Raw genomic sequence first — 26,662 nt, 5'->3', positions numbered from 1 at the left:
CTTCCAGGCATTTCTCCAGGAATTCCTCCAAATGTTCCTCCAGCAATTGCTTTAGGGATTCCCCCAGGGATTTCTCCACGAATTTCTCCAGCGATGTTCTTAGAGATTCCTCCAAGAAATCCTCCAGAAATTCCTCCAAGAATTCTTCCAGGAAATCCTCCTGGACCTTTTCAAGGAATTTTTTTTCAGAAAGTTTCTCCCAGAGTTCCTCTGGAGATTTCTCCAAAAATTCCTCCTGGGATTGCTCTAAGAATTCGTCCAGGAATTTCTCCAGAAATTCCTGCTGGGTCTCATCGAAGAATTGTTACAAGAATTCCTCCAGAGATTACACCAGACATTTGTTCAGTAGTTCCTCCAGGCATTCCTCCAGGATTCTCTCTAGAGATTTTTTCAGGAATTGCTTCAGGGATTGCTCGATGGGTTTCGTCAAGAATTCCTCCAAAGATTCCTGCAGAAAATTTTTCTAATGTTTCGTCTAGGGATTCCTCAAGAGATTACTTCAGATTTTTTTCTAGGGATTTCTTCCAGAATTCCTCCAGGAATGTCTCCAGAAATTTATCTAGGACGCCTTCTAGGAATTTCTCAAGAGATTTCTTCATAAATCCTTCAATCATCCTTTCAAAGGATGTACCCAAAAATTTCTCCAGGATTGCCTGATGATTTTTTTTTTAAATTACTTCAAGAATTTCTTGAGCAATCCCTCCAGCAAATAGTATTGGAAGATAATTTAAAAAGGATGCATACAGGAACCAGGAAATTATCCAGGGATTCGTTCAGGAATCCCTCCAGCAGTTTCTTCAGAAGTTTACTCAGAGATTCCATTAGGAATTCTTACAATAGGCGACACAATAAGTCCTCCACGGATTCTTCCAAGCAACACATGTTACAAAAGGGTCACGGCAGCGCAGGTTTTGGTTGCGTAGAAGACACTGTGACTGACTTTGAAAACATATGCTCTCGGCAATCCTTCAGGAATCCACCCTGGGAAGACTCTTTCGGAATTCTCCCAGGGATTCTTTCCGGAATTTCTCTAGGAAATGCACAAGAAATTCTTCTAGAAATACCTTCTTACAAAATTCCTCCAGACATTGCTTTTTGAATAAATTCCAGGATTTCCTCAAAAAATCCATTATTTGAGAGTTCTCTGGAAATACCTGCTGGAAATTCTTCAAGAATTTGTCCAGGCATTTCCTTCAGGAATTCTGACAGGAATAACTCAAGGGTTTCCTCCAGTGATAGTTTCAAGGCTTTAACGAGAATATCATTAAAAATTCATCCAAGGATCCTTCCGGGAAAACGTTAATTGACATTTCTATAGGATTATGGTCTTAGATGAGTATATGAGTATATAGCACAATCTTTAGGGAGTTTCCAGCAAGGATGTCTCCGGAACAATTCAACGGAAGGTATATTCTTACAGAAATAGAGATCCGGGACACTCCAAGATTGCTAATAAGCATAGACAAACTGGATGATTAATTACTGAAAGAACTTCAGTTAGTCATAGAAGACATTATGTAGACAAATCTTCGGACAAGTTTCCATCATGTTCCACTAGAAAAAAAAATGTTGAAGGAAACCATGAAGAAAAGAGTTCGTAATTTTCAAAAGAGTTTGGCTATAATTTCTTACGAATATTTTGTAGATATTAGCAAAAAAAATCTGAACTCCAGAAGAAATAATGCACGAGTAAATAAAAATCCTAAACCTTCCAGAAATTGGCCAGCGCTACCAGCACCACGTTGATTTGTGTAGAACCTGCGAGCTTTTTTAACGTATTGCACAAAATACAATAGCGTGACTAGTAAAGGTTAAATTATGTTTTTCGAACTCAATGTTATTATACTCGTTATTATAGTCAATTTCATCGTGTTGCGTTTAGTTAAAAGCTAGTAGGCACAAACTTACTAAGGGGCGATTTGTTCACCCTAGTGTTAAACCAGGTTTAACTATATGGGTGAGCCTGGCGTACCAGTTAAGCCGAGGTAAAGAAATCAGCCCTAAGGGTGCTTGCCTGTATTAACGAGATTTTTATCCCCAGGCTAGTTCATCTCGGGATCCACGCTTCACTTCCCTTCCGAAGGAAGAACTCACATTTTTGTTAGTTTATCGGGAGTAGGATTCGATCCCAGGCCCTCAGCGTGATAGTCACGTGCTTTAACCATCACACCAGGTGCGCTCCTCATCGATGATGAATGTTGCCGAATACCGCAACATATTTCGACTCACGAGACAAAAGTTATTATCCAATATTTATTTGTATTTATTTGTATTATTCATCCATTACCTTGAAGATTTTTTTCAGGAAAGCAATCGCGGATTTTCAAGAATCTTAAAAAAACTCAAAGGATTTCTCTAGCGATTTTTGTATTGTGGATTTACCGGCTACTTGGATTCCACCGGTTACTTAAGTAGCCGTTTTCATATAAAAATTAACTTAATTGTCAAAAAATGAATGTCATTGAGTAGCTAGTGCCAACGAGGAATAGCGCATTCAATAAAAATGTTTAAGCTCATTTTTATGTTACTCTTTTTGTAAAACGGCTACTTTGGAGGCCATATGGAAGCAACCGGCAGAATACAAGTAGCCGGTAAATCCCCAATATTGTTTCAGGAATATCCCTTGGATTTTCAGAAGGTATTTATTCGGGATTATCACATAGGAGTTCTCAATAAATAATCTTAAGAATTTATTCAGGAATATATATTCAGCGATATCTACAGTTTTTTTTTATTCTTAATCACTTAACCTAATTTACAGCTCTTTCGTCCACTAGGGCACTACGTGAGCGATTCCAGTTGGACGCTGTACTTACACTTTGTACAGCGCATACATGTATTCTATTCTAATTCAACTATATCGAACTGGTGCCTTGTGTTGCTTCAACTTTTCTACCCTGTCCACGGTAGAATGATGAGCACGATGATGCTGATACTTGGCTGCTGTTCCTTGTCCAGTTCAATTGGGGGTCGTCCATTATGAGTTGCGGCTCGCCGATATCCAAATTCCGGGTCCGTTAGAGCTATATGCTCCGAAGAGGGTCAGGTGTCAGTTGCTCTCGGGGGAAAGAGCAACTGACGAAAAACTGCAAGTGCCGGGGCTGGGATTGAACCCATGACCATCCGCTTATGAAGCGAACGTGTGGACCACTGCGCCACGGACCCCGACAATATCTACAGTTAAACTTCCCAAATATACATCTAGAATATTTCCAAGAATAATTTAAGGAACATCCAAGGAACAATTCAAAATCATAAATAAGCATGCATGTCGAACTATTGCTGGTTTATAGCATTCGCAGCTGAACAAAACCAAATGCTGATTAATAAGCTGAAATGATGCTATTTCAAGCCTAACTTTACAAAACACCGTATGTAACAATCGCATTGATCCGAGAAAATCTCCTCCAAAATTTTGAATTTTTCTATGAAATCGTAATTAGTATTTTCATACCTAGAAAGCTTCAGACCGATTGATTGTATAACATAAAACTCAAATGAGGAATCTGGTATTAATTTTCGGGTGATTTTCGTTTAAATAAGTGAAACTGTTAGATAGGGTATTTTCTCTTTCGTTTGGTACATACGGTATTTGTGGGATACATTGTTGACTCTGAAGATAGTATTGAAATCCGCATCTGCGTTGTGCTATCAGCAATTGAATTATGGTCACATACATCATACACTAGGTAGGAATACGCAGTGGCGGGAAAGCGGTACTTATTGTAGTTCCTTCACGCTCCAGAAAAAGGTGACACCAAAAGACCGTATGTCGCAGTTTGCTATGATACCATCAAAATGGTAAATAGGGTGTTGTGGTATTACTACCCTATGTAACAAAAACACTGGTTCCAATATACTGTTACATAAGGTGTTTTTAAGTTTAATTGTTTTAATCTTTTGGAATGCTAATTGACGAGAAGAAGAAACTCTACACATAGAATCCGTATCACTGTTAGGGGTTCATTCAAATATTACGTAACGCAATGGGGGGAGGGAGGGGGTCTAACGCTGTGTTACGCTTCCTACAAAATTTAAAAATCTTCCATACAAAAGTTGTTACGTGGGGGAGGGAGGGGGTCTAAAATTGTCATATTTTGCGTTACGTAATATTTGAATGAACCCTAGCGTGGTTCAAAAATTGTTTTTGCTCCACACCGCTTATTCGATTCGTAACCAAATTCTAAGCCTTCTCCAAAAAAATGAGCTGATTTGGATGAAAATTGAGAGTGCACAAGCTCTTCAAAGTTTGTATGGGAATTACTATGGGAAAAGGACGTTTTTCATTCAATTGACCATAGCATTTCCCCAAGTACCCTAGAGTGTTAGTTGACCCTTGGTACTCCTAGGCTACTTTACCAGCTACAACTTTGCCGAAGACCACATTGAAATCGGACGCCTCATTAATTTGTTATCGATTTTTATCCAGAATGAAAATCTTTGATCATGATGATTACACTATTCGATGGGCATCACTGCAATTTACCTTGAAACATAGTAGCCATGATTTATGTGTGCTATCTTTGGCGCCATGTGCAGCAATGTTGCCTGCTGGGAAGATGAACGATCCCTGTTAAAGTTTCTGCAGTTGGATAAAAATCGATAACTAATTAACGAGGCGTCCGATTTGAATGTGGTCTTCAGCAAAGTTGTAGCTGATAGAGTAGCCTATGATAACCAAGGGTCAACTAACACTCTAGGGCACTTGGGGAAATGATACGGTCATTTAAATGAAAAACGTCCTTTTCCCATAGTAATTCCCATACAAACTTTGAAGGGCTTGTGCACTCTCAATTTTCAACCAAATTAGATCATTTTTTGGGAGAAGGTTTAGAATTTGATTACAAATCGAATAAGCGGTGTGGAGCAAAAACGATTTTTTGAACCACGCTAATCACTGTATGCATTTGCATCAAAACCTCGATTTGTTTACATTTGCGACATACGGTGTTTTGTTAAGTTAAGCTTGATTTACATTGTAAATAAGCCAAAATGTAACATTTGACACGTATGTGAACAGCAATTTAGTTATAAGCTTAACAAACGTCAGCAATTGTTGTTTGTTAGATTTGCCTTTACAAGTTTTAATGTAAGCTGAAGAAGAACTTTTTCCTACGCGTTGAAAAGCTTATGTTCCACAGTTTCCGAAAGCTGATTATTGTGGTCTACATAAGTTACAAATGCTTTTGATGTTTAATACTTCAGCTATTGTGGGAACGTTCAATAATGGTGTAACAGTAAGCTGAATAAACAGATTTATGATATATTTGTTCTATTATCACTTTTCGATTGAACAACAGATCACAGGGATTATAATAGCGCAGTACTGGAATATTCCTAATTATTAAATATGTATTGATGTTTGTTGCACACCAATGCGAAATATTCGAAACATTTGCTAATTTTCATAGCAATTTCAAATGTGTAGTCATCTTCATTTTTATTAAATAAATATTTACAACCTTTCATAAATCTGAATATTGGTGTTTCACAGCTTTGTGAAGATGTTCCACTCTGAGCGAGCAACTTACCAACTCCAGGATGGCGTAGTCGGTAAGGCACGCAACGGGTGATTGGGAGGTCAAGAGAGTTCAAAACCCAAGTTGAGAAAATTTTGAAGAGCTTGTGTGTTATGAATGCGTTTAGATGCGACAAATAAACATGATTGAACTACAATTGCACCTCGCACTTCAATTTGTTTTTGTTTTCGCAGCAGGTTATTATAACTGAATACAAGTTTAATATGAGGCTGATATAACACAGCTAACTTCCTACTGTAAAGCCTGTATAGCGCTTGCAGAAAAGATTGCTGAATAACTTCTCCACTTTTGTTTGAACAACGCCTGATTACAAGCTGTGATGAAATAATGTTAAACTGCAATTCGATCAAATGTGGAATAAAAATGCCGTTGCAATGTTGGTTAAATGAGTGATTGTTCTTGTGCACTTTGAGAGTATTTCCGAAGAATATCTGCAGAAATTCTTTCAGAATGATCAAGGGCTATCTCTAGGAAAATTCTCGGAGATTCAATGCTTGATTGCTTGGTAACAAAAAACAAATTTGAGCACTTCCACAGTTATTAATTGAAGGGCTTTCTTTGCCTGCCATTGCATGAATTTGTATATTGTGAAACAAGTACAATGATACTCTATGCCCAGGGAGTCGAGAAAATTTTCCCGACCGGAACGGGAATCAAACCCGCCGCCTCCAGATTTGCGATCCACAGCCTTAACCACTAGGCTAACTGGAGACTCCATATTAATTATCATGAATAATAAATCACGGGCAAGGAGTCAAACCCATGACCATCTGCTCATGGAGCGAAAGTGCGTCCAACTGCGCCATGAACCCCGGCGCACTGAAGAGGAATTTCCGAATGAATCAATGCAGAATATCCTGAAAGAAGCTTTCGTAGGCTTCCCGAACGAAATTCAGTAAAAATTCTCGTAGCAATACCTGGAAAATTAGCTGAAGGAATGTATAGTGGAATTTCTAATAGAGTCCATAAAGTAGTTTCGAACGTATCCCAAAACAACTTTCTCAAATAACCAATGAAGGAATTTCTTAAGAATTCCCTGATGAAATCGCTGAGAAAATCGTGGATGAATCGTAGAAGGAAACTCTGGAGTGATTTGAAATGAAATTGCTGAAGTATGGAAGCTCCGAAGGAACTCTTGAAGGTATCCTTGAGGGCTTCGTGACCGTGCGGTTAGGGGCGTCAGTCGTCTGACCGTTTCGTAAGCCTCGAAGTGTGGGTTCGATTCCCGGTCCAGTAGGTGAACACTTTTGTTCGTCAAATGGAAAATTCTTCATTGGACCACTGGGTGTTTCGTGTGTTGTCCGTTGTCTTATATCTTACTTATATCAACGAAGGAATTTACAAAGAGGCCTCTAGAGAAATTCCAGAACTCATGTAAAAAATGAGCAATTCCTTATTCAAGAACTTGGAAAAGGAATCTCTGGGGACATTTCCAAAGCAATCTTTGAAAAAAATGCCCAAGAAATTCTTAGTAGATTTTTTGAAGAAATCACTCGGATAATCTCTGTAGGAACTCTTAAATTATTTCTTGAAGAATCCCTGGGAGAATATTACAAGGAATCCCTATAAGAATTTCCGAAGAGATCCCTGCTTACTACTACAGGGATTCTTTCGGAATTTCCTCCAGTGATCTTTTCGAAAACTACATCGTAGAGGAAATCGAGAAGATTTCCCAGGTAGAATTTGTTATTTTATTTTATTTTATTTTATTTTATTGATGCACAAGGTGGCCATGGGGCCAAATCTCCAATGCAAGTTCAAGAACTCACATCGTCCATAATACACCGTGGAATTTGGGAAAAGGCATTGCAACCTCTTTAGCCATGCGGCTTTTAAGTTTTGCGTGGCCTTAAGGATGAGGAAAGGTGGGAGATTGATTTTGCGTATTAAGCTGTGAAAGAATGTGTTGTTAACCCTAAAAGGGATACCTTCATGGCCTTAGTTTCGTCACCTCGCTGAGTGTGTTCCATCAAAGACGAGCTCTGAAAGGCGCCTGGGGTCCAATGGACCCCAGGTATCCCTTTTAGGGTTAATTAGATGGTCAACGTTATTTACCTTTGCATATTTTCACACAATATGGACATGTTTCACAATATGGTGCTTGATGTTCAGTGAACCGTTCATGCTGGTTCTTGTTCTTGTGTCTTCAATATTGGAAGCTTAGTTAATAATAATTTCAAAAAATAGAAGGACAAATTGTGCATCAACTTTTTCTCTGCAAATACAAATCAAATATATCAAAAACAACAAAAAAGGACCGTGACGCTTCTTCGTTTGATCACGAAAAGTATCGGTTCTTGTTGGCACCACGAGTGTGCATCTTTCTCTGTAGAGTAAAGATACATTTAATCCCCGAGACCTGACAGCAATAAAGCTGATCACAAAATTGTGCCTTTGCCCAGGGATTTCCCAGGAAGAATTTCAAACCAAATCTCTGGAGAAATCTCTGAAGGATATTTCCTAGTAAATTTCCGAAAAAACGACTGAAGAAATTCCCGATGAAATCACTGGAGGGATTCCTAAATAAGTATCTAGTGGAATTTCCAAATGAATTCTTAAAGGAATTCCTGAAAGAATCCTCAGAGAAATCCTTGGAGGAATGCGCAGAGAAATGTTTTGAGGCATTTCCGGAGGAGAAAAACCTCCTATGACGGCTAGGGTCTCAAGTTAGCCTAGTGGTTAAGCGAAGACGGCTAATAACAAGACAGACATCTACCCTCTTGCTCCATATACTTTGGGAGCTACAAGCACACTAGCGCCGCGAACGACTTCAGGGAACAACATCATGAATGAGTGTGCGTGCGATGCTACAATTTCCGTGTACGTATTAGCATGTACACGCACACAATCATGATTTAATGTTACTGTGAATCGTTGAGGGCGTTTCAACCATGTCGCCTGCGACAGGGTGGGAGCTGTCTGTCTTGTTATTAGCCGTCTTCGGGTTAAGGCTATGGATCGCCAATCCGGAGACGGCGGGTTCGATTCCCGTTCCGGTCGGGAAAATTTTCTCGACTTCCTGGGCATAGTGTATCATTGTACTTGCCACACAAGATACAAATTCATGCAATGGCAGGCAAAGGAAGCCCCATCAATTAATAACTGTGGAAGTGCTCAAAGAACACTAAATTGAAGCGAGGCAGGCTAAGTCCCAGTGGGGACGTAGAGCCAAAAAGAAGAAGAAGAAGAAGACTTTTTTTTTTTTATTCTTTATTATTGTGTTTTTTAACTTAATGTTAGTTCAACACACTAAATTAATAAACGAATGAGAGAGCTGTTAAATTAATTCATACAAGTTACAATCGTGGAGAAACTTGAACAGTGTTTTGATGGTATCAGGATCGTCCCGTAGGACCTCTCCAATATTACCAGCGATGTTGTGGAGTTGACGTTGGCCTTCGTAGATGGGACACACGCAAAGGACATGTTCTACTGTGGCTGGGATGTGGCACACTTCACACTCCTTGCGGAACGGTCCACCTCCCATGTTGTGTGATAGAAGTGTGTGCCCGGTTCGCAATCGAGAGATCACTCTCTGGTCTTTGAGCACTGGCAAATCAGTCCATGGTTCAACCGCGTCTTTTATTTTCCGCAGGAAAGCAGTTCTTGATTGGCTCCATAGGTTACCCCAGTACTGACGGCAGCTGGATTTGATCCATCGTTTAAGGTCCATGAGCGGGATGCTGTCAGTGTGTCGTTCACGGGCGTGACCGGAGCCAGCGAGACGATCGGCTTTTTCATTACCCGGAACACCGCAGTGTCCAGGGATCCACGTGAACACGGTATCAGCTGGAGCGTTCATAAGTATACCCTGGATCCAGGGGTGTGTCGGTGTATCAGATTGAAGCGCCGATATGACGCTCGCAGAATCGGTCAGAACCAGTATCGGGCGGTCAGATGGCGTGGTAGCAGCGATGAAGGCTGCTGCTGCTTCAGCAGAGAAAACTGAGCACTGTGGGGGAAGACTCATGCTGACCGGCGGGATGTCGCCTGATACACCTATCCCGACTCCAAGATGGGAGAGCGATCCATCAGAAAACCGGTGAGCAAAGTTCGGGTAGGAGACACGCAAAAGTTCAGCGACCGACCTTCGTAGAGCAGCAGAGTTACAGCCGGCGGAGAAACTGTTTTTTATCCGATTGTCAATTTTCGGCGGTACGGAATGCCAACTCCTGTCTCCAAGCCAGTGGAGCTTTGCAACCGGAGGGAGATCCATGTTGGCTACTGTGTTTAGAGCTCTGTTCCCCTCGATGAGAAGAAAGACTCTGTCATCGCTCGTGTTCTTGCTGGAGAAGGTCGCACTCTTGATGCAAAGAGCTGCGAGGATAAATATCTGGAACGGTAGCAGACCAGCCTCTACGCAGGAAGACTCTGCCGGAGTTGAGGGTAGCAGTCCGGAGATCAGTCGAACATATGAACTGTATACGGGACTGAGGACTTGAATTAACCTGTTGATGGCAATGCTGGTAATTTCGAGTCCGTATACGAGCCGACTATCGATGATGGCGTGAGCTACCTGGAAGCGGATTTTCCGATTGTTTGATCTATGCGGACGAGATATGGATTTGATCAGATTTAACCTCGTTCGGCAGGCGGCTTTTACAGCGTCAAAGTGTTGACGAAACGACAGTGTACGGTCCAACAGTACTCCCAAGATGCGGATCGACTTACGAAGTGGAATTACTTGTCCTTCAATTGTTATAGGTGGACCTTTTATTTTATGCCCGAGTGGACAGATGTGACATCTAACACTTTTACTAGCTGAGAGCTGGAAGCCAATGTCAGATGCCCATTTTGCCACTCTTTTTACTGCAGCCTGAGCACGGATCCTTGTCATGGTCGGTGTGGGTCCAATAACGACGATGAGAATGTCATCGGCGTAAACAAAGATGTGGATATTGCCCTGTATTGCATCAAATACTCCGTTCATCGCCACGAGAAAGAGCGTCACTGCCAACACAGACCCTTGTGGTACGCCAGTTTCCTCAGCGAAAGAAGACGATTTCGTGTTTCCAACAACGACCCGGAAGGACCGTCCAGAAAGAAAGTTACGAACGAAGTGCAGCGTATGTCCGCCTATGCCCCAGTTTTCTAGTTGCCTTAGAACGAAAGGTGTCCATGTACGATTGAACGCTTTAGAAATATCCAATGAGATGACTTCCGCGTGGTGTCCTTGGTCGGAAGCTTCCTGAAGAACATTGCTGAGTTCGGCAAAGTATGTAGATGTTCCGAAACCTTGACGGAAAGCATGCTGTCGAGGGTCTAGAAGTTCGTTAGCTTCGAGGTATTGTTTGATTCGACGGTTGACCATTCTTTCCATAATCTTTCCGGCACAACAGGTCAGAGAGATTGGACGGTATTTGGATGGGTCACGAGTGGGGGTATTTGCCTTGGGAATTGGAACCACTAGGCTTTCTCTCCAGATGTCCGGAAAAGCGTCGTTGAGCCAGATGTTGTTATACAGGTTTAGAAGGGCAAGCTTACCTACGCTCGGTAAGTTTTTCAATAGAGGATATCCTATCTCATCAGGACCTGCTGATTTGCCACTACTGCGTGCAAGGGCAAAGGCCATCTCTCTGGATGAGAATGGCTGGTCCAACGCTGGGTCTGCAGTGTGTGGAGGAACGATGAAGCTTCCTATGGACATTGTGGATGGGTTGACGGCGTTCTTGAAACTACTTTCATATCCATCGATGGCGGAAAGGCTAGAGAAATATTTGCCAAGCTCATTGGCAACATCGTTTGGATCGATCACAACAGAATCCTGCACATGTAGTGTTAGTGGCGTAAATTTTCGTTTCCCGTCTAAGGCATTGATGCGATTCCAGAGCTCTGCTGAGGTTTGTGATGCATTCATGCTTTCGAGGAATTCTTTCCAAGTTGCGTTTTTGGCTTCGAAGATAATTTGCTTGCAATCGTTGTTAAGTGTCCTGTACAATTGTATCGCCGAGTCCCTTTCGGGGTGATCCAATGGAAGGCGTCGAAGTCTGCGAAGTGCTTTCCGTCTTGCCTTGACAGCTGCTTTGGTTTCATCAGACCACCAACGTGTAGCTTTACGTCCAGGATTGGAGCTTGTTCGTGGGATGGAGTGCTTGGCGGCTTCGTAGATAGTCGAAGTGAGTTCGGAAATGCTTTCTGGAGAACGATTTCGCAATGATGCTCGGATTCGCGTGTCATAATCCACCCAGTCTGCTTTTTCGTACTTCCATCTAGGTCGCCTAGTTGTTTGTGGAATGGTTGCCCGGCGGCTAAAGTAATTCGTATGGGGAAGTGATCGCTTCCATGGAGGTCAGAGCTGGTGCTCCATTGCAGGTTCCGAGCAAAGCAACCGGAAGCCGCTGAAACGTCAATTTGACTGGAGAAATGTCCGTTGTAGAAGGTTGGGGCTCCATCATTGAGGACAAACATATCTTCTGCTTCGAAGACATCAACCAGGTTGGTTCCACGTGCATCCGATCGGGGGGAACCCCAAATTGAATGATGAGCATTAAGGTCTCCAAGAAATATCCGTGGTTCTGGGAGTGCTCGGATGTAGCTTTGAATTTGATTGTGAAGGTTGTCGTTTTTTCCACCTGGCAGGTAGGCGCAAGCTACCGATACAGTAGTAGAACCAATCAGTTGCACAGCAACGATGGGCAAGTCGGTAGGAATGTCGAGGACTCGATGAGGGATTCCTTGACGAATACCGATTGCAGCAGAATGACGGTGATACGATAATCGCTTGACTGTCCATGTGTATTGACCGCCTAGAGTGCGATTCAATTCGACGGCTGAGATGTTGTTTGTTTCCTGAAGTGCAAGCACCCAGGGCCGGCTGTTGTTGACCAATAACTCTAAATCACAAAGGCGAGCTCTGTAACCGTTGAGATTCCACTGCAGAATAAAGTTCACCCGTCTTGGAAGAGTTGGCCTCGGGAAGCTGGAGGAGGACGAGGATGCGGCCACCGAGAGATCTTCACTCGACACAAATCCCGGCGTTGAACCTCCGACTGGGATATTTGAGGTAACTGCTGCAGCTGTACATGCTGAAACTGGAAAATATTTCGCAGTAGCACCCGTGAGAATTGGTGGTTGATTTGGACTGACCTGTGGGACGCATTGCCCCACAGTGCCAGCCGCTGTCGAGGAAACTTTATTTGCTACGCAATCCGAACTGCCGACAACGGCCGGCACCGGGGAAAGGCTTTGCGTAGTTTGTGTGCTGTTGTTTATGCTAGATATGATACCGACTTCCAAAGTCGGTGGCGATGATGACGAAAAAGGAGGATTGATAACTGCGGCAGGACCATATCGGACTAGGTGGGGCCGTCGGTATAAAGCAGCATCTACTACCTCCATTCCTAATGGTGGAAAGAGGCTAACCGTGGTATTATCCAAGGCAACAGTATTTTGGAAGTGGCGGCTTGGCTGTGACGCTGATGAGCGAAGGCTTGCTGCAGATGCTGAAACTGAAAAACATTCCGCAGTAGCACCCGTGGGAATTGATGATTGATTAGGACTGACCTGTGGGACGCATTGCCCCACAGTGCCAGCCGCTGTCGAGGAAACTTTATTTGCTACGCAATCCGAACTGCCGACAACGGCCGGCACCGGGGAAAGGCTTTGCGTAGTTTGTGTGCTGTTGAGAATGCTGGAAACAGTACCGACTTTCAGAGTCGGAGGCGATGCTGACGAAAAAGTTGTTTTATCCATTTGCGTTTTTTTAAATTGAAGTTTGGTTGTCTAGTTGTCTGTGTTCGGTGGGGGTCTTAAACTTAACGTCACGAGGTTACAGATTGTGTCGGAGCCTTGACGGAGATCGCGAACGATCCCCAGAGCTGGAATTGGAGCGCGTTTGTGATCGGGTCATTCTACCGATGTTTTGGCTGGCAATGCGCTGTGGCGATACCGATTTTCCGCCGCTTGTTTGTGTGGTTCGCTGCTGGCTTTGGTGCATCACGGGTGGTGGAGTGAGATCGTATGCCGTTTCCATAGCCGGTAAGGACACGACTGGATCTGCGAGATAATCAACTGGTAGCTGGTAGTCAGACTGCGTCAAGAGAGTCGTTTCATCAATCGATGAAATACTTGCCGCAAGCGAAACGTTCGATCTGGACCGTGTATGCGTTTGTTTCACTTTTTCCGCTTCAGTTAGCTTGCGTTTGGATCGTCTCACCTCGATAAAGCCGTCGTCCGGTTGACTGTGATTAGTGTTTACGTTTTTCACAACGTCAGCCATAGTCAGGCGGTCGTTTACCGATGGCGGTTTCAGCGATTTTGCGTATTCCGAGCAGGTTTGGGAGAAGTGTACGTTACGGTGGCAGTGTTTACACGTAGCAAACTGGCCCCTGTAAGTAACCAGCGTCATCTCAGCTTCTACCGTTATGTACGATGGGATAGGTTTTAAGAGCTTCATCCGGAGCAGGGATGGGAACACTCACTTGTGAAGAGTTACACTCACTTGCTGTGTTCTCAGCCCAGAAGCGTGCTATCAAGAAACGATGTATGGACGACTTTTGGCTTGTGGTTTTGTCTAAAAGTTTGTCGAATAGAGTACGGGTCGCAAACCCATACCTAAGTCGTGACAGAGCTGCGAAAGCGACTCTCCACGAGGTGAGTGTAATTTACATTCACCTCGTGGAGAGTTGCCTTCGCAGCTCCCTCACGTATTCGATATGCGTGTGCGACCCATACTTTGTTCGGCAAACTTTTAGACAAAACCAAAAGAAAAAAGTCGTCCATACATCGTTTTTTGATAGCACACTTCTGTGCTGAGAAAACAGCAAGTGAGTGTAACTCTTCGCAAGTGAGTGTTCCCATCCCTGATCCGGAGTATCCGGACACCGTTTGGGACCCCGGGGAAGAAATCTTTCCAGGTTTCTTCACGAATCGCAGTGACGACTCCGTATTCCTTCATCCGATTCACGACTTGTTGATTGTTTATTTTGGGTCGGAGGTCGTGTATCTTAACCTCAATCGTGCCATCTTCCATAGAGATCGGAATTGTGTACAGCTTACCGTCGAATTCCACTTGATGCTTCATGTTGTGTTCTTGGACCATACTTTGTGCAACTTCTGGTGATTCGGTTCCTACGTAAACACGGCCGTTGGTAACTTGGAGATGCTTGATTTGGTGCAGTTCGAAGTTCAATTTTTGGGCGATGAAATTCGAGATGTCGATGTACTTGAGCTTGCTTGGTACCGATCGGAAGCTGATGACGAACGTTCGGTCGACTGTTGAAGCCATTTCGCGGCGTGAGTGTGTTCCGTTGGCGAAAAAATAAACTTCGATAATCACGAAACGGACCAAGTCCGTGAGAAATTAGAAAAGAACAGCAGATGATTCTAGTGTTTATCAAAACACGTGTTGACGAAACAAGAGCTGTCAAATGACTGAAGAAGAAGACGAAGAGGACGAACCTACCGATACTACCCTAAGTTACCCTACCTAAAAGATGAAATGCAGAAGTTTTCGTAGTTTAGTTGGCTGAAAGACAGCTAGAGAACGTGGTAGCGGAATAAAGAGAAGGAATTCTCTAAGCAACAACCTAAGGATGTGATAAATGTATCCTCGGAGATATGTCGGAGAAACATTCGGTGTTTCAGAATTTCAAGATTGTCAAGGTATTAAAGAAAACGGACCTGCAGTTTGTTCATAACATTTCGTAAAAAGATTCATAAGAAATTTCTTTAAAATTCAGGTCGAACCTTGCAATGCAAAAATATCTCAAAACAAATCTTAAGCTTCGAAGGTTTTATCCAAATTGTACTTTTTGCCATAGAAGAAGTATGAAAATATAAACTAACAAATAAAATATAGTAAATACGAAATGAACTCACCAATTATCCGAAATCATCCATCAGTATCCGCTAGCTTTCTTTCCATAAACGAACAGGTAATCACGAGTCACTATGAAGCACACGTAGTCATTTTCAGAAGTTTCGGCATAAATCAAGCTGCACTGTTTCAATTTATCATAAACTATTTTAAACATTGATATAATCTGCACTGATAGTGAGTAAAGCGAGATAAAATACGACGTGTTTGACTATCCTACGTATCATAAGGAAATTCCTTCTTGAAAAGCTTCCACCGATTGTCGTTCACCAAAGCATCTTACGTGACACGCCGGTTGGCTGGCGTTGGGATCGCAATCACGATAGATTGCACTTGTCCTTGGCCCCATTGCCACCGACCGATATGCCACTGCGCGCCGGATTCCTTCCGTTGCTACCGTTTGCATCCCGAGCGGCACGAGCTCGTTCGTCTTCTTCCTCCTGCATGGACAGGGCCAGTGCCCGGGCCAGGGCCTCGTCCTCGGACATATCACCCTGAACGGCCGTGGCCAGTTGACTAGCATTGGTTCGTGACTGCTGTGGCACGCTGCGGGAACTTTGATGCTGCTGCTGCTGACGCTGCACAGCAGCTTGGGCAGCCAGACTCCGTGGCGGAACGCCGCCGCCACTAGCACCGGAACATTCGTGATCCAACGTGTGACGGTGCTTGAGGCAGTAGTTCCGTTTGCAAACTCCACACGAGAATGGCACCAGTTCTTTCCTTTTGCAGTTCTTGTACGAACACCGGTTGGTGTAGATCTTTTTCTTCTCCGATTTGCAAAATTGGTCAATGTGGGCTCCGACGGTCACGTCCGGGGAAACATCCCGGGCGGTGGGAACCGGATCGCCGCACAGCGGACAGATCGGAACCTGGACGTCCTTCTTGTGCGCCGAATGGCAGGAATGTGTTTGGTAGCTGAAGTGCTCCGAACTGCAAGAGGAGGAAACGAATGCGGATTAGACTGGATTGCTTCAAGGTCACTTCTGTTGTTTCTTTGTTATGCTCACCAGAAAATCTCCCCACAAGCGTCGCATTTCATCGGCAGGAAATCTGAGGGGAGTTTGACAGAAAATGAGTTGGGTCTTCAAGAAAATATCCTAGAATGAATATCTTACCGAGCTTGCGGCAATACTGCTCCGAACAATGTTTACCCAAATGCGGAAATTCCATTATGCTGCTGTTCTTCCTCTAATTTCACAATTCCTCCTTCTTGGCAGGTTAACTCCAACACACTCCGGATTGCACGACACGAACTGAATGAATGACGTCAGATTCCTTAACACGTCGTAATTTATGAAGCTGGAATCTCTTGTTAGATACTTCTAAACTGTGCTAGATGCTTCCGAAATTAGTTCGCTGCGCTGGCCACCTAATGGGCCTTTTCATTTGACGTCTTAAATCAGCTGATTGTTCGGGCGTTTGACAGTTCTTCTATGAAGATGACACGTTCTTGTTAGCAGCTGTTGTTCAAGCTTTGTAAACAAATGCATGCACGGATCTGTCACATGAAAAGGCCTATCATGACTAAACAAAAACCTAAACAAAAAAAATTAATGATGCAACTTTTGACAACAGTTTGACGTTTCTTTCGTCATCGTTTGCTGGTGGGTTGCGTTAAGAGGTCGAAAAATGAAAAGTTCGAAATCTGTTCACGACGGGTGCTATAAAATCAATCCAAATGCCTGTGTGGTTAAATCTAGATTGAGTTTAAATAAGGGCGAAAGTAACATGAGAGAGTTCTCTTCATCGACTCTCTCTTCTTCAAATTAAAGTGACAAGATGCAAGTATTGTTGAACTTTTTAGTCATAAATCGCTAGGTTGCGATGCAATCTAGCGTCTAAGTGTAAAAAAGTTCGATTGAATTTGCATCTTGTCACCTCAATTTGCAGAAGAGAGAGTCGATGAAGAGAATTCTCTCATGTTACTTTTGCCCTTATTTAAACTCAATCTAGAAAATAAATAGTGATTTTTGTGTTCAAATTCCCCGGCGTTTTACGAATTTGTAAGAACCAAGGTAAGAACTTTGTAGACAACTTTTGTTCTTCCGTATATGGATTGATATCTACAAATTTTATCTCACGAAACCTAATGGAAGCCTATCAAGCCTATTCATATACGGGAGAACGTTGTTTACAAAGTTCTTACAAATTCTTAACACGGGGAATTTTGGGAATTTCTTGGGGAATTTGAACACAAATCACTACCACACAGGCATTTGGATTGGCTCCGTGAGATAAAATTTGGAGAGCTCATTCCAGCTTTTTACGCTAGCATGCCATAAATTTTGAATCACCCGGTGCCGACACCTCTCAAACGTCAAATTTCGTGGGGGAGTAAGCAGGCCAGTATAAATTCGTGCAGTGGACCATAGCGTACGGGGCAAAATCCGCAATATTTTAATTGGGTTTTTAAATTAAGAAAAATGTGTTGATTTTTTGATTTTATACGAAAGAGCACATTTTCTGAACCACCATGATTTTTTTTCAGATTTTAAGAACTTCATTTTGGTACTTAAAATTGCTTTCGAAGAGATTTATCTAAATCACCTTTTGACAGCTGGCCAACTGCTTGACAGCTCAGCCCAGTACAAAATGCGACGAGGGGTGATTCGACAAATCGCTCCCATACAAACTTCAAACTGATTTTTAAATAGGTTCCCGGGCACCAAAATTCATGAAAATTTGGATTTCGGCTCAGTTTTGCATGCAGATTCTGAATATGGAATTATCTCAACACCGCTAAAGAAGCCAATTAATTAATTTATTGCGATTTTTTTTTCGACTTAGACTTTGATGCGATAAATTTCGTCGTGCTCATATTTCGCTTTCGATTTCGCTGTCAATCCCAGTCACAGGGTTTTTGCAACTCGCCCAATAATGTGACAGTTTTCGCCGGCCGTCTCAATGTTTACCATTAAGGTCTTTTGTTCTCGGTCCACCAGCTGGTCATGTTTACACAACAAAACCAGCTGGTTCACCGATGTTTACGTTCATCCTTATTGTTCTCGGCTACCAGCTGTTTACACGGGGAAACGAAAGAACTCAAAATTAGGTCTTTTTCACTCATCTTGACACCTAAGTAAAACCAGTCAAATTTGAGTTATTTGTGAAAAACCCAATTTTGAGTTATTTCACTCAAACTATAGTTTGCGTTAATTTAACTGTTTCGCAAACAGTAAGCATTGCATTAAAACTACTCAATATCGAGTCTTTTTCTGGAGCGATTTTTTTACCGAATTTTGCAAAATTTTCGTTGTTTTCATAGGAAAATGGTAAAATTCATAGTGAAACTAAATAATGTGCTTTTATTAGTTCCCACAAACAAAATATCGAGCAAAATAATACAATACATCTCACATATTTTTACACATTTGACACTTTTCACTGTAGTCCGGATCTCGAACGGTGTTCCCGCGGGTGCAGCTCCAGCCTTGGCTCCTGCAGCATGGCACTCGTAATTCATGTCATCACGGAAGTTGCTGTAATGAAGGGGATTTGTGTCACATTTACCAATAAGTAATTTAATTTCGTACATTGTATATTCAGTTTCACTTACCGTTCCAATATCGCCGTTTCAATGTTTCACCGAATACTCCGATCCAGAGGTTGATCCGTAAGGTTCCATTTCGCTCGGAAGTTAATGGGTGTCCTGGCCCTGGAAACTATTGAACAACAATTAACACAAATTAAATCATAAACGGGAAACAAATAACTTACCTTCTATGCCTTGCTTGATGATAATGACTCGCTCCAGAAGTGAAAATGGCGCACGAACAAAATTTTCATCCAAAATTCAGTACTCAATTAAGTCTCGTTTTTGGATACTCTCTTTGGATGGGAAGCAAAACAAAATAAAAATGTCTAAACTATAAAATTACCCAAAAGTTAGAGTTTTGGGATGACCTACAGTTTGAGCAAAATTTATGTAAAAACAAGAACAGAAAAGTATCCAATTTTGTAGTGTTTCAAGAGTACTTCTTTTTGCGTAATTTTTAACTAGATTTTGAGTTCTTTCGTTTCCCCGTGTATGTTTTCATAACAAAATCAGCTGGTTTCGCCTGAATCGGGGAAAGAAGGTGAAAATGTATCATCGTTCTACAATTAGGGCGAGTTCAATTTCGTCGCCAAAGTCTGATTAATCGTAAAAAATACAATTGTATTAATACAATAATATTTAATTTCATTCATCCCAAAAGAAGTGGCAACACTGCCAGGATCGGGCTCGGTTCGGCTTCGCCGCAAACAGCAAAGCAAGCCGAAGCACAGTCGTTCGTTGACGCTAGCGGGCATCTGACGCGTATTTTTTTCGCTCTCAGTAGTTTTCAGTTTCCAGTAAATAATCCGTTTTACTGTCTGATTCTTTTTTTTTTTGCTTCGGTGCAGTTTTGGAAGTGAAGTGGTCGCGTAAAATCGTAAGCCGGCGTTCTGTTTTACGAACGGGTGCGTAAGCAAATTTTCACCCGGCCGTGGTGCGGTGGTTCAGAGTGTTGGGATTTTATGTTCTGGTGCCCCGAAGAAAAACGCAGCTTTGCTTGCGAAGAAGAGGAGTGTCTTGTGTTTTGGAGGTTATTTGCATCCAGTGGTTGTTGAAGTGGCAGCAAAGTACTAGGTACTGGTGGGAAAGAACAAGGAACAGTGCTGCGAAGGGGTGGTGTGAAGTTTGTGGAATCCGCCTTGGTGGTGTGGAACCGGGACTCGGGATCCGCCGATGAACTACTGGGGAAAAGAAAACCGCTTGTTGGACGACGGACTCGGATGTGGTGGTGTGTGTGCGTGGCGTAGCGGGTAAGTGAGTGTGAGTGCACTCTCCAGGTTGTGTACATTATTCGTAACAGGGTCGAACTTAGGAGCTCTTCTGGAATTTCTGGAAATCAGATTCTAGATTCCAGAGAATCAATCATTGCACCTGTTAAGGGTGATAGAGCTTTTTGAACGTTTTTGGGGCGTTCCATAAAATAAATCTTCCAGGATTTTTCTTATTGATTTTATAACAATATTTATGATGGAATTCATGGAGAAATATCTGACGACATAAAAAATCAAGCTGAAAATTTAAACTTTATGCTATGTAGAAGTTTTAGAAGAATCCTTTTGTTGTAAAATTTTACTTTAATGTTTAATAGAAAAATTGACGGCTTCAGAGAAGTTGGAGTTTAGTATATGTTAGGAATTAGTTCCTTTTAGGAACAGGACTTTAGTCCGAGAACTCAGGAACTCCTGAAGGATTTCCAGAAGAAAATCCTAAGGAAATCCCACCAATCTTGAAAGTTCCCCACATGAAACTATTGTGGGATTTCTTGAAAGAACTCTAACAGGATTTCTAGAAAAAACTTCAGTCTTTTAAGCACCTAAAACGATTATTCCGACGTATATTAAATATACAAAATTTCCGTCTTCTTCAAAGATTTAGAGGCTTTGTTTTGTTGTTTGTGTGTCTGTGTGTCTTGCTTTATTAATACAAACAACAAAACAAAGCCTCTAAATCCTTGAAGAAGATTCCCAGAAATATCTTCCCAGAAATATCTCCTGGAAGATTTCTCTCAGGGCTCCCAAAAGAAACTTTTGAAGGATTTGCAGAAGGAACTTCTGGAGGATTCCCAAAAGCAACTCATGGAGGACACTTAGAAGTAACTCCTGAAACATTCCTCCAAAATCTCTTGGAAATATTGAAAATCATAGTTGAAGAAATTGTTGATGAGTTTCAAAAGGATTTCCTGAATAAAATACCAAAAGGAACTCTGAGAAGAATGCCTGGATGAACTTCTAATGAAATCTTTAAAAACCTTTGAAGGAAACAAAGATAGAGTTTCTGGGAGAATTCCGATAGATAATACCATTTGAGGTGTGGTGGACGGAAGCGGTACGAAATAAAATGATCGAGAATACTATCAACTACTTTATTTCTCTACTCGTCAGAACATGTTTTACTATTCGCAATGCGCAACTCGAATGGCGCTGTCAATCTATACTTCTTATTCTACACTTCTCTCTCCAATTCGTGCGAAGCGTTGCGATAGGGATGGTCACAAATCACACCCCATAGGGCCCCCCCAGTTACACCAAAAATCGGACACGATGACCAGATGGAGTAACTGTGGTTTGGCTGTCGTCTTCTGGGTGATCTTCGATTTGATGATTGCACATAAACGCTGGCTTGACTCTGTCTATTGAAATAATTTGCTTCTTTCCAGAGATGATGACTTCGAAATGCTTATCGTTGCGGCTTACCACTTGATAGGGACCTTCGTAGGGCTGCTGCAGGGATCGTCGAACTGAATCAATACGAATAAATACATGACTGCAATCTCTCAGTGCACTGTGCTTGAAGACAGATGGCTTGGAGTGATGACGAGTTTCCGGTGCCCGCATGCTGGAAAAATGTTGATGCAGTGATCTTGCGAAATCCGTTCGATCGACATTCGATGCCGGTGGATCAAAGAACTCCCCAGGCAGGCGTAACGGTTGTCCGTAAACCAGGTCAGCAGTAGAGCATTTCAAATCCTCTCGATATGCACTTCTCAACCCGAGCAATACCAATGGTAGCTCCTCGCTCCATTGATTTCCCTTCTTGCACATCAAAGCCGCCTTCAAAGTTCGATGAAAACGTTCCACCAATCCGTTGGCTTGAGGGTGGTAAGCAGTCGTATGAATATGATGAGATCCCAGGATGTAAACCAATTCACGAAACAAATCCGACTCGAATTGTCGACCCTGGTCCGATGTAATGGTTTCAGGAGAGCCGAATCGCGATATCCAACATGAAGTTAATGCCCTGGCCACAGTAGGAGCTGTCATATCCGATAACGGTACTGCTTCTGGCCACCGTGTAAAACGATCAATGATAGTCAGCACGTATCGATTTCCATTCGAATGCGGCAAGGGTCCAACGAGATCAATATGTATGTGTCGAAATCTGGATTTCGGTGGGTCGAATGGGGCCAACGCTGAAGTCGTATGACGATTTACTTTCGATAGTTGGCAATCAACACACGCTTGGACAAATCTGTTGATGTCTCGGTTCATAGACGCCCATATAAACCTGTCGCAGATTAACTTCCGTGTAGCTTTTGTCCCAGGATGAGCCAGGCCATGAAAATGCTGCATTATGGCGGCACGATGCTTCTCTGGAACGAAAGGACGAATACGATTCTTCAAGGATACATCACAATATACTGGTCGAGACACGTTGGGAATTCGAATTGGTTCTATCTTGAGAACCGATGACTTCATCAGGGCTTTTAACTGCTCGTCAGTTGCTTGGTCTTCCGCTATCGCTGAAAGATCGATGCCGGCTAAAGCATCTACACGGGAAAGAGCATCAGCAACGGTGTTTTCGTTACCATTTATGTGGCGGATGTCGGTGGTGAACTGTGAGATGTACTTCAAATAACGTTCTTCGTGGGGTAGCCTGCTAGATGAGTTCGTAGTCATGGCGTATGTAAGAGGCTTATGGTCGGTGAAAATAACGAACTGCCGCCCCTCCAAGAAATATCGGAAATACTTGACCGCCATTTTCATAGCCGTCAATTCACGTCCAAATGTCGAGTAACTCTTCTGTGAATCCGAAAACTTCTCAGAGTAAAACCCAAGTGGCTGCCAAGACGATCCAGAAAATTGCTGCAGAACCGCACCGGCAGCAGTGTTCGATGCGTCAATCATTAGAGCTAACTGCTTCGTTGAGTCTGGATAGTACAATAATGCGGTTTCGGCTAGAGAGTTCTTGCAGCGTTCAAAAGCAGCTGTTGTCGAATCATCCCACGATAACATCCGGTTGTCGTTCTTGCGATTGTCTGGAATCATCCTGCGTAAATCCAACTGCATGTCTACCGCTTTGGGAATGAATCTCTTGTACACGTTAACCAGTGCCAGGAATCTGCGAAGTTCTTTGACAGTCGATGGACGTACGTACTCGGTGATTGCCCGGACTCTTGACGGCAGCGGTTTAATGCCCGTGCTATTTACCAAGTAGCCAAGAAACTCCACCTCGGGTTGAGCGAACTTACACTTTGCTACATTTATCACAAGGCCGTTCTGCTTCAGTCGATCAAAGACAATTCGGACATGTTCCTTGTGTTCCTCTTCAGATTCTGAAGCGATGCAAACGTCGTCAATGAACGTCACTACGAAGTCGAGGTCTCCCAATATTTTATTCATAAAACGTTGAAAAGTCTGGCTCGCGTTGCATAAGCCAAACTGCATTCTGGTGAATTCGTAAAGACCGAAAGGAGTAATGACCGCCGTTTTGGGAATGTCACCCTCCTCTACCGGAATTTGATGGTAGGCTCGCTCTAAGTCTAAGGTAGTAAATACTTTCTTACCTTGCAGTGAATTCAGGATGTCATGTACGTGTGGTACCGGGTAGCGATCAGGAACGGTAGCTTTGTTCAATCCGCGGTAGTCTCCCACGAATCGAAATTGTCCATTCTTCTTCATCACGCAGTGGAGCGGACTAGCCCAGCTACTGCTGGACGGACGGCAAATTCCGAGCTCGGACATGAGGGCGAATTCTTCCTTTGCAGCCTTGAGTTTGTCTGGATGCATTCTTCTAGCCTTCGATGAAACTGGAGGTCCTTTGGTAACAATATGATGAGTGACGTCATGTTGCGTCGCCGCTTGCATCGTGGATGGGAGCGTGATGTCTCGGTACTGCTTCAGAAGTTCGTGAAACGGGTGATTACAGCTGACGGTGGTGATAGTGTGTACAGCAGCGATGATCAGCTCTCCGGCAGACTGCAAGTTTGTTTTGACGTCGATAAGGCTTCTGTTTTTCATGTCGATGAGCAGCCCGAAGTGAGCTAAGAAATCAGCTCCTATGATGGCATGGCTGACGTCAGAAACCAGAAAGTTCCACGTGAAGCGTCTTCTGAGTCCGAGATCGGTTGTTATGAACTTTGTTGAATACGTTTTTATCTCTGAGCCGTTAGCAGCATGAAGCACGAACGGGATTGGCGCAGAGAGTCTGTCCTGCCTCGAAGCTGGAACAATTGAGACATCGGAGCCGGTGTCAATCAAGAAGCAAATGCCACTTGTCTTATCGAAGATTTTTAGTCGTCGGCTTGAAAACACGCCACCCACCTCAGCCGACTCAGGTGAGTTGGGATCTAGTTTTTTGGCGTGTACTTGCATGGCTCCTTGCACCGTTCGGCATTTTGCCCGAACTTACGATGATACCAGCACATTTCCATTCCGGTTCTGGAACGTGAGGATGAACGACTGCGGCGACCACTGGATCCGGTTGATGGGCCGGCTTTTAGCCGACGGGACTCTGCACTAAGCACCTCCAGTTGCTCCTTCACTTTCTCCATTTGCTCGTCGATGGTTGACGTGGTAGACACTGCAGATGCTTGTGGCGATTCTACCATTTTGTCGGCCATTTCCGCCAACTTGACCAACGTTCCGTCGCTGATGGTCAATATCGGCCGAATGTGAGCCGGCATTCGTTGCAAAAAGAGCATTTTGAGGAGGTCGTCGGTGACATTCAGGCCGTTGGCCAGTTCTTGCATCTTGGCCAGAAGATGCGTAGGGCGCATGTCACCAAGATCGAAGGAACCGAGCAACCGCTCCAGTCGTGATTGTGGTGAAAGAGCAAATCGAGCGATCAGACGATCCTTGACCGCTTTGTACTTGTCCTGCTGTGGTGGGGCTGACACCAAGTCGGCGACGTGGCATATCACCGATTGGTCGACCTTTGCCACAATGTGGTAGAATTTTGTTTCGTCCTTGGTAACATTCGCAAGAACGAATTGTGCTTCCGCCTGTGCGAACCACATTTCTGGGTCCGTCTTCCAGAATTCTGGAAGCTTGACGGACACACTGGCGGCTTGTTGCGCGATGTTTTGATTTCCGTTTTCTGTCATGACGACGAACCGGCGGAGCGATAGGTTGTGTAACCGGAAACCGAACTCGATTGTTTACGGAACTTTACGAACTCGCGGTAACTACGAAATCACGTCGGGGTCACCAACTGTGGTGGACGGAAGCGGTACGAAATAAAATGATCGAGAATACTATCAACTACTTTATTTCTCTACTCGTCAGAACATGTTTTACTATTCGCAATGCGCAACTCGAATGGCGCTGTCAATCTATACTTCTTATTCTACACTTCTCTCTCCAATTCGTGCGAAGCGTTGCGATAGGGATGGTCACAAATCACACCCCATAGAGGTTTCGAAACCTCAAACCGAAAATTTGAGGACTTAAGTCTGGGATCCAGGAATTCGACCTAGGGATTTATGCAGGGACACCTAAACGATTCCCAGAAAAAAACTAAGGTTTCTCAGAAGAAATTCATTGGAAAGTCTCACCAATCCTGAAGGGTTCCCACATAAAACTCTTGAAAGTATTCTTGCAGGGTTCATAGAAAGAACTTCCAAAAAATTCTCACAAATAATTTCTGAAGGAATCCCACAAGGAAGTTCTGGATGATTTTCAAAAGGAACTTCTTAAGGATTTCCAGAAATACAGGGGATAGACAAAATGATCGGGACAGGCAAAATTTTTACTTTCCAAAAAATGTTCAACTAGCCGTAACTTTTCGAAAAGTGTATCAAATATTCTCAAATTTCTACTGTAAGTTCCTCAACTAGTTGTGTATCAGTGGACAAAATTTGGAAAAGATCGGACAATTCTTCACGAAGGTATAAAGATTTTTGAACAAGATAGAATTATTCGATAGCCAACTTTGAGCTGTTCTGTCTCCGGATTCAATGAACCGATTGCAATGAAATTTTGACCATTCGTGACTTATATAATAAACTCTGGAAAACATTTGATTCAACTTGAAATTTTTACCAAGCGAAAAAGTTATAGCGATTTTATTTCTTTCACGAATTTTTAGTAAATTGGTCTATTTTTAATATGCATCCCATTACTTTTTCATTTTATTGGCGGCTATGTTGTTACTTTCCTTCAAAACGCATTTATATAAAAGTCAATTAGAGGGAAACTGAATGAACTATAATTTGTATCTTGAATTTTGAAACGATGTTGATGTTTTGGATAATTTGGTGTTTTATTAGAAAAATAATCTAATCGTTATAATTTTCTTCCGTGTTAAGAATATTAAGTTAAGTCAATTGTTTCCCATAGCTCATTATATAAGTCATAAATGATCAAAATTTCATTGCATTCGGTTCATTGAATCCGGAGATATAACAGCACAAAGTTGGCTGTCGGATAATTTTACTTTTTTCAAAAATCTTTATAACTTTGTGAAGAATTGTTTGATCTTATCCAGATTTTGTCCACTGATACACAACTAGTTGAGGAACTTACAGTAAAAATTTGAAAATATTTGATGCAC

At 42.8% G+C, this 26,662-nt stretch overlaps 3 protein-coding genes and 1 long non-coding RNA gene across 6 annotated transcripts in view; 1 reads left to right on the top strand and 3 right to left on the bottom strand.

The window, feature by feature from the left end:
- Window positions 1-15,484: 15,484 nt before the first annotated feature.
- LOC109405229 (AN1-type zinc finger protein 2A) lies at window positions 15,485-16,731 on the bottom strand. Its single transcript, XM_019678264.3, has 3 exons — window positions 16,473-16,731; window positions 16,365-16,407; window positions 15,485-16,287 (listed from the first exon to the last, which is right to left on the bottom strand). Exons 1-3 carry the CDS (start codon window positions 16,525-16,527, stop codon window positions 15,675-15,677), a joined length of 711 nt encoding a protein of 236 aa, XP_019533809.3. The 5' UTR covers window positions 16,528-16,731; the 3' UTR covers window positions 15,485-15,674.
- A 1,651-nt stretch (window positions 16,732-18,382) lies between these two features.
- Window positions 18,383-19,379, bottom strand: LOC109413899 (uncharacterized). Its single transcript, XR_009998257.1, has 3 exons — window positions 19,075-19,379; window positions 18,914-19,019; window positions 18,383-18,836 (listed from the first exon to the last, which is right to left on the bottom strand). It is a non-coding gene; the product is annotated as an uncharacterized LOC109413899 (long non-coding RNA).
- Window positions 19,380-19,613: 234 nt separating this feature from the next.
- The window catches only part of LOC109405206 (lethal(2) giant larvae protein), a 91,235-nt gene continuing 84,186 nt past the window's right edge, over window positions 19,614-26,662 (top strand). Inside the window, exon 1 of one of the 3 annotated variants that reach the window (XM_019678219.3) lies at window positions 19,614-19,797. The gene's annotated coding sequence lies outside the window, so the exon portion shown is untranslated. Of the gene's footprint in view, window positions 20,143-26,662 lie in introns of all 3 variants that reach the window. The other 2 variants (XM_062842753.1, XM_019678220.3) reach the window with 2 other exon arrangements.
- LOC134288272 (uncharacterized) lies at window positions 24,459-25,127 on the bottom strand. Its single transcript, XM_062852609.1, has one exon. The coding sequence runs from the start codon at window positions 25,125-25,127 to the stop codon at window positions 24,459-24,461; it is 669 nt and encodes a 222-aa protein (XP_062708593.1).

Source organism: Aedes albopictus, chromosome 1 (assembly GCF_035046485.1).
Source record: "Aedes albopictus strain Foshan chromosome 1, AalbF5, whole genome shotgun sequence".
NCBI classification, from domain to species: domain Eukaryota; kingdom Metazoa; phylum Arthropoda; class Insecta; order Diptera; family Culicidae; genus Aedes; species Aedes albopictus.
This window is presented reverse-complemented; position numbering and strand designations above follow the sequence as displayed.

Excerpts from the sequence above, each read along its gene's own strand:
- LOC109405229 (XM_019678264.3), bottom strand. The coding sequence starts at position 16,527 with ATGGAATTTCCGCATTTGGGTAAACATTGTTCGGAGCAGTATTGCCGC. Across the intron at positions 16,408-16,472 it reads GCAGTATTGCCGCAAGCTCG|ATTTCCTGCCGATGAAATGC; the intron begins GTAAGATATTCA and ends AACTCCCCTCAG. Across the intron at positions 16,288-16,364 it reads GCTTGTGGGGAGATTTTCTG|TTCGGAGCACTTCAGCTACC; the intron begins GTGAGCATAACA and ends CTCCTCTTGCAG.
- LOC134288272 (XM_062852609.1), bottom strand. The coding sequence starts at position 25,127 with ATGTGGTTCGCACAGGCGGAAGCACAATTCGTTCTTGCGAATGTTACC.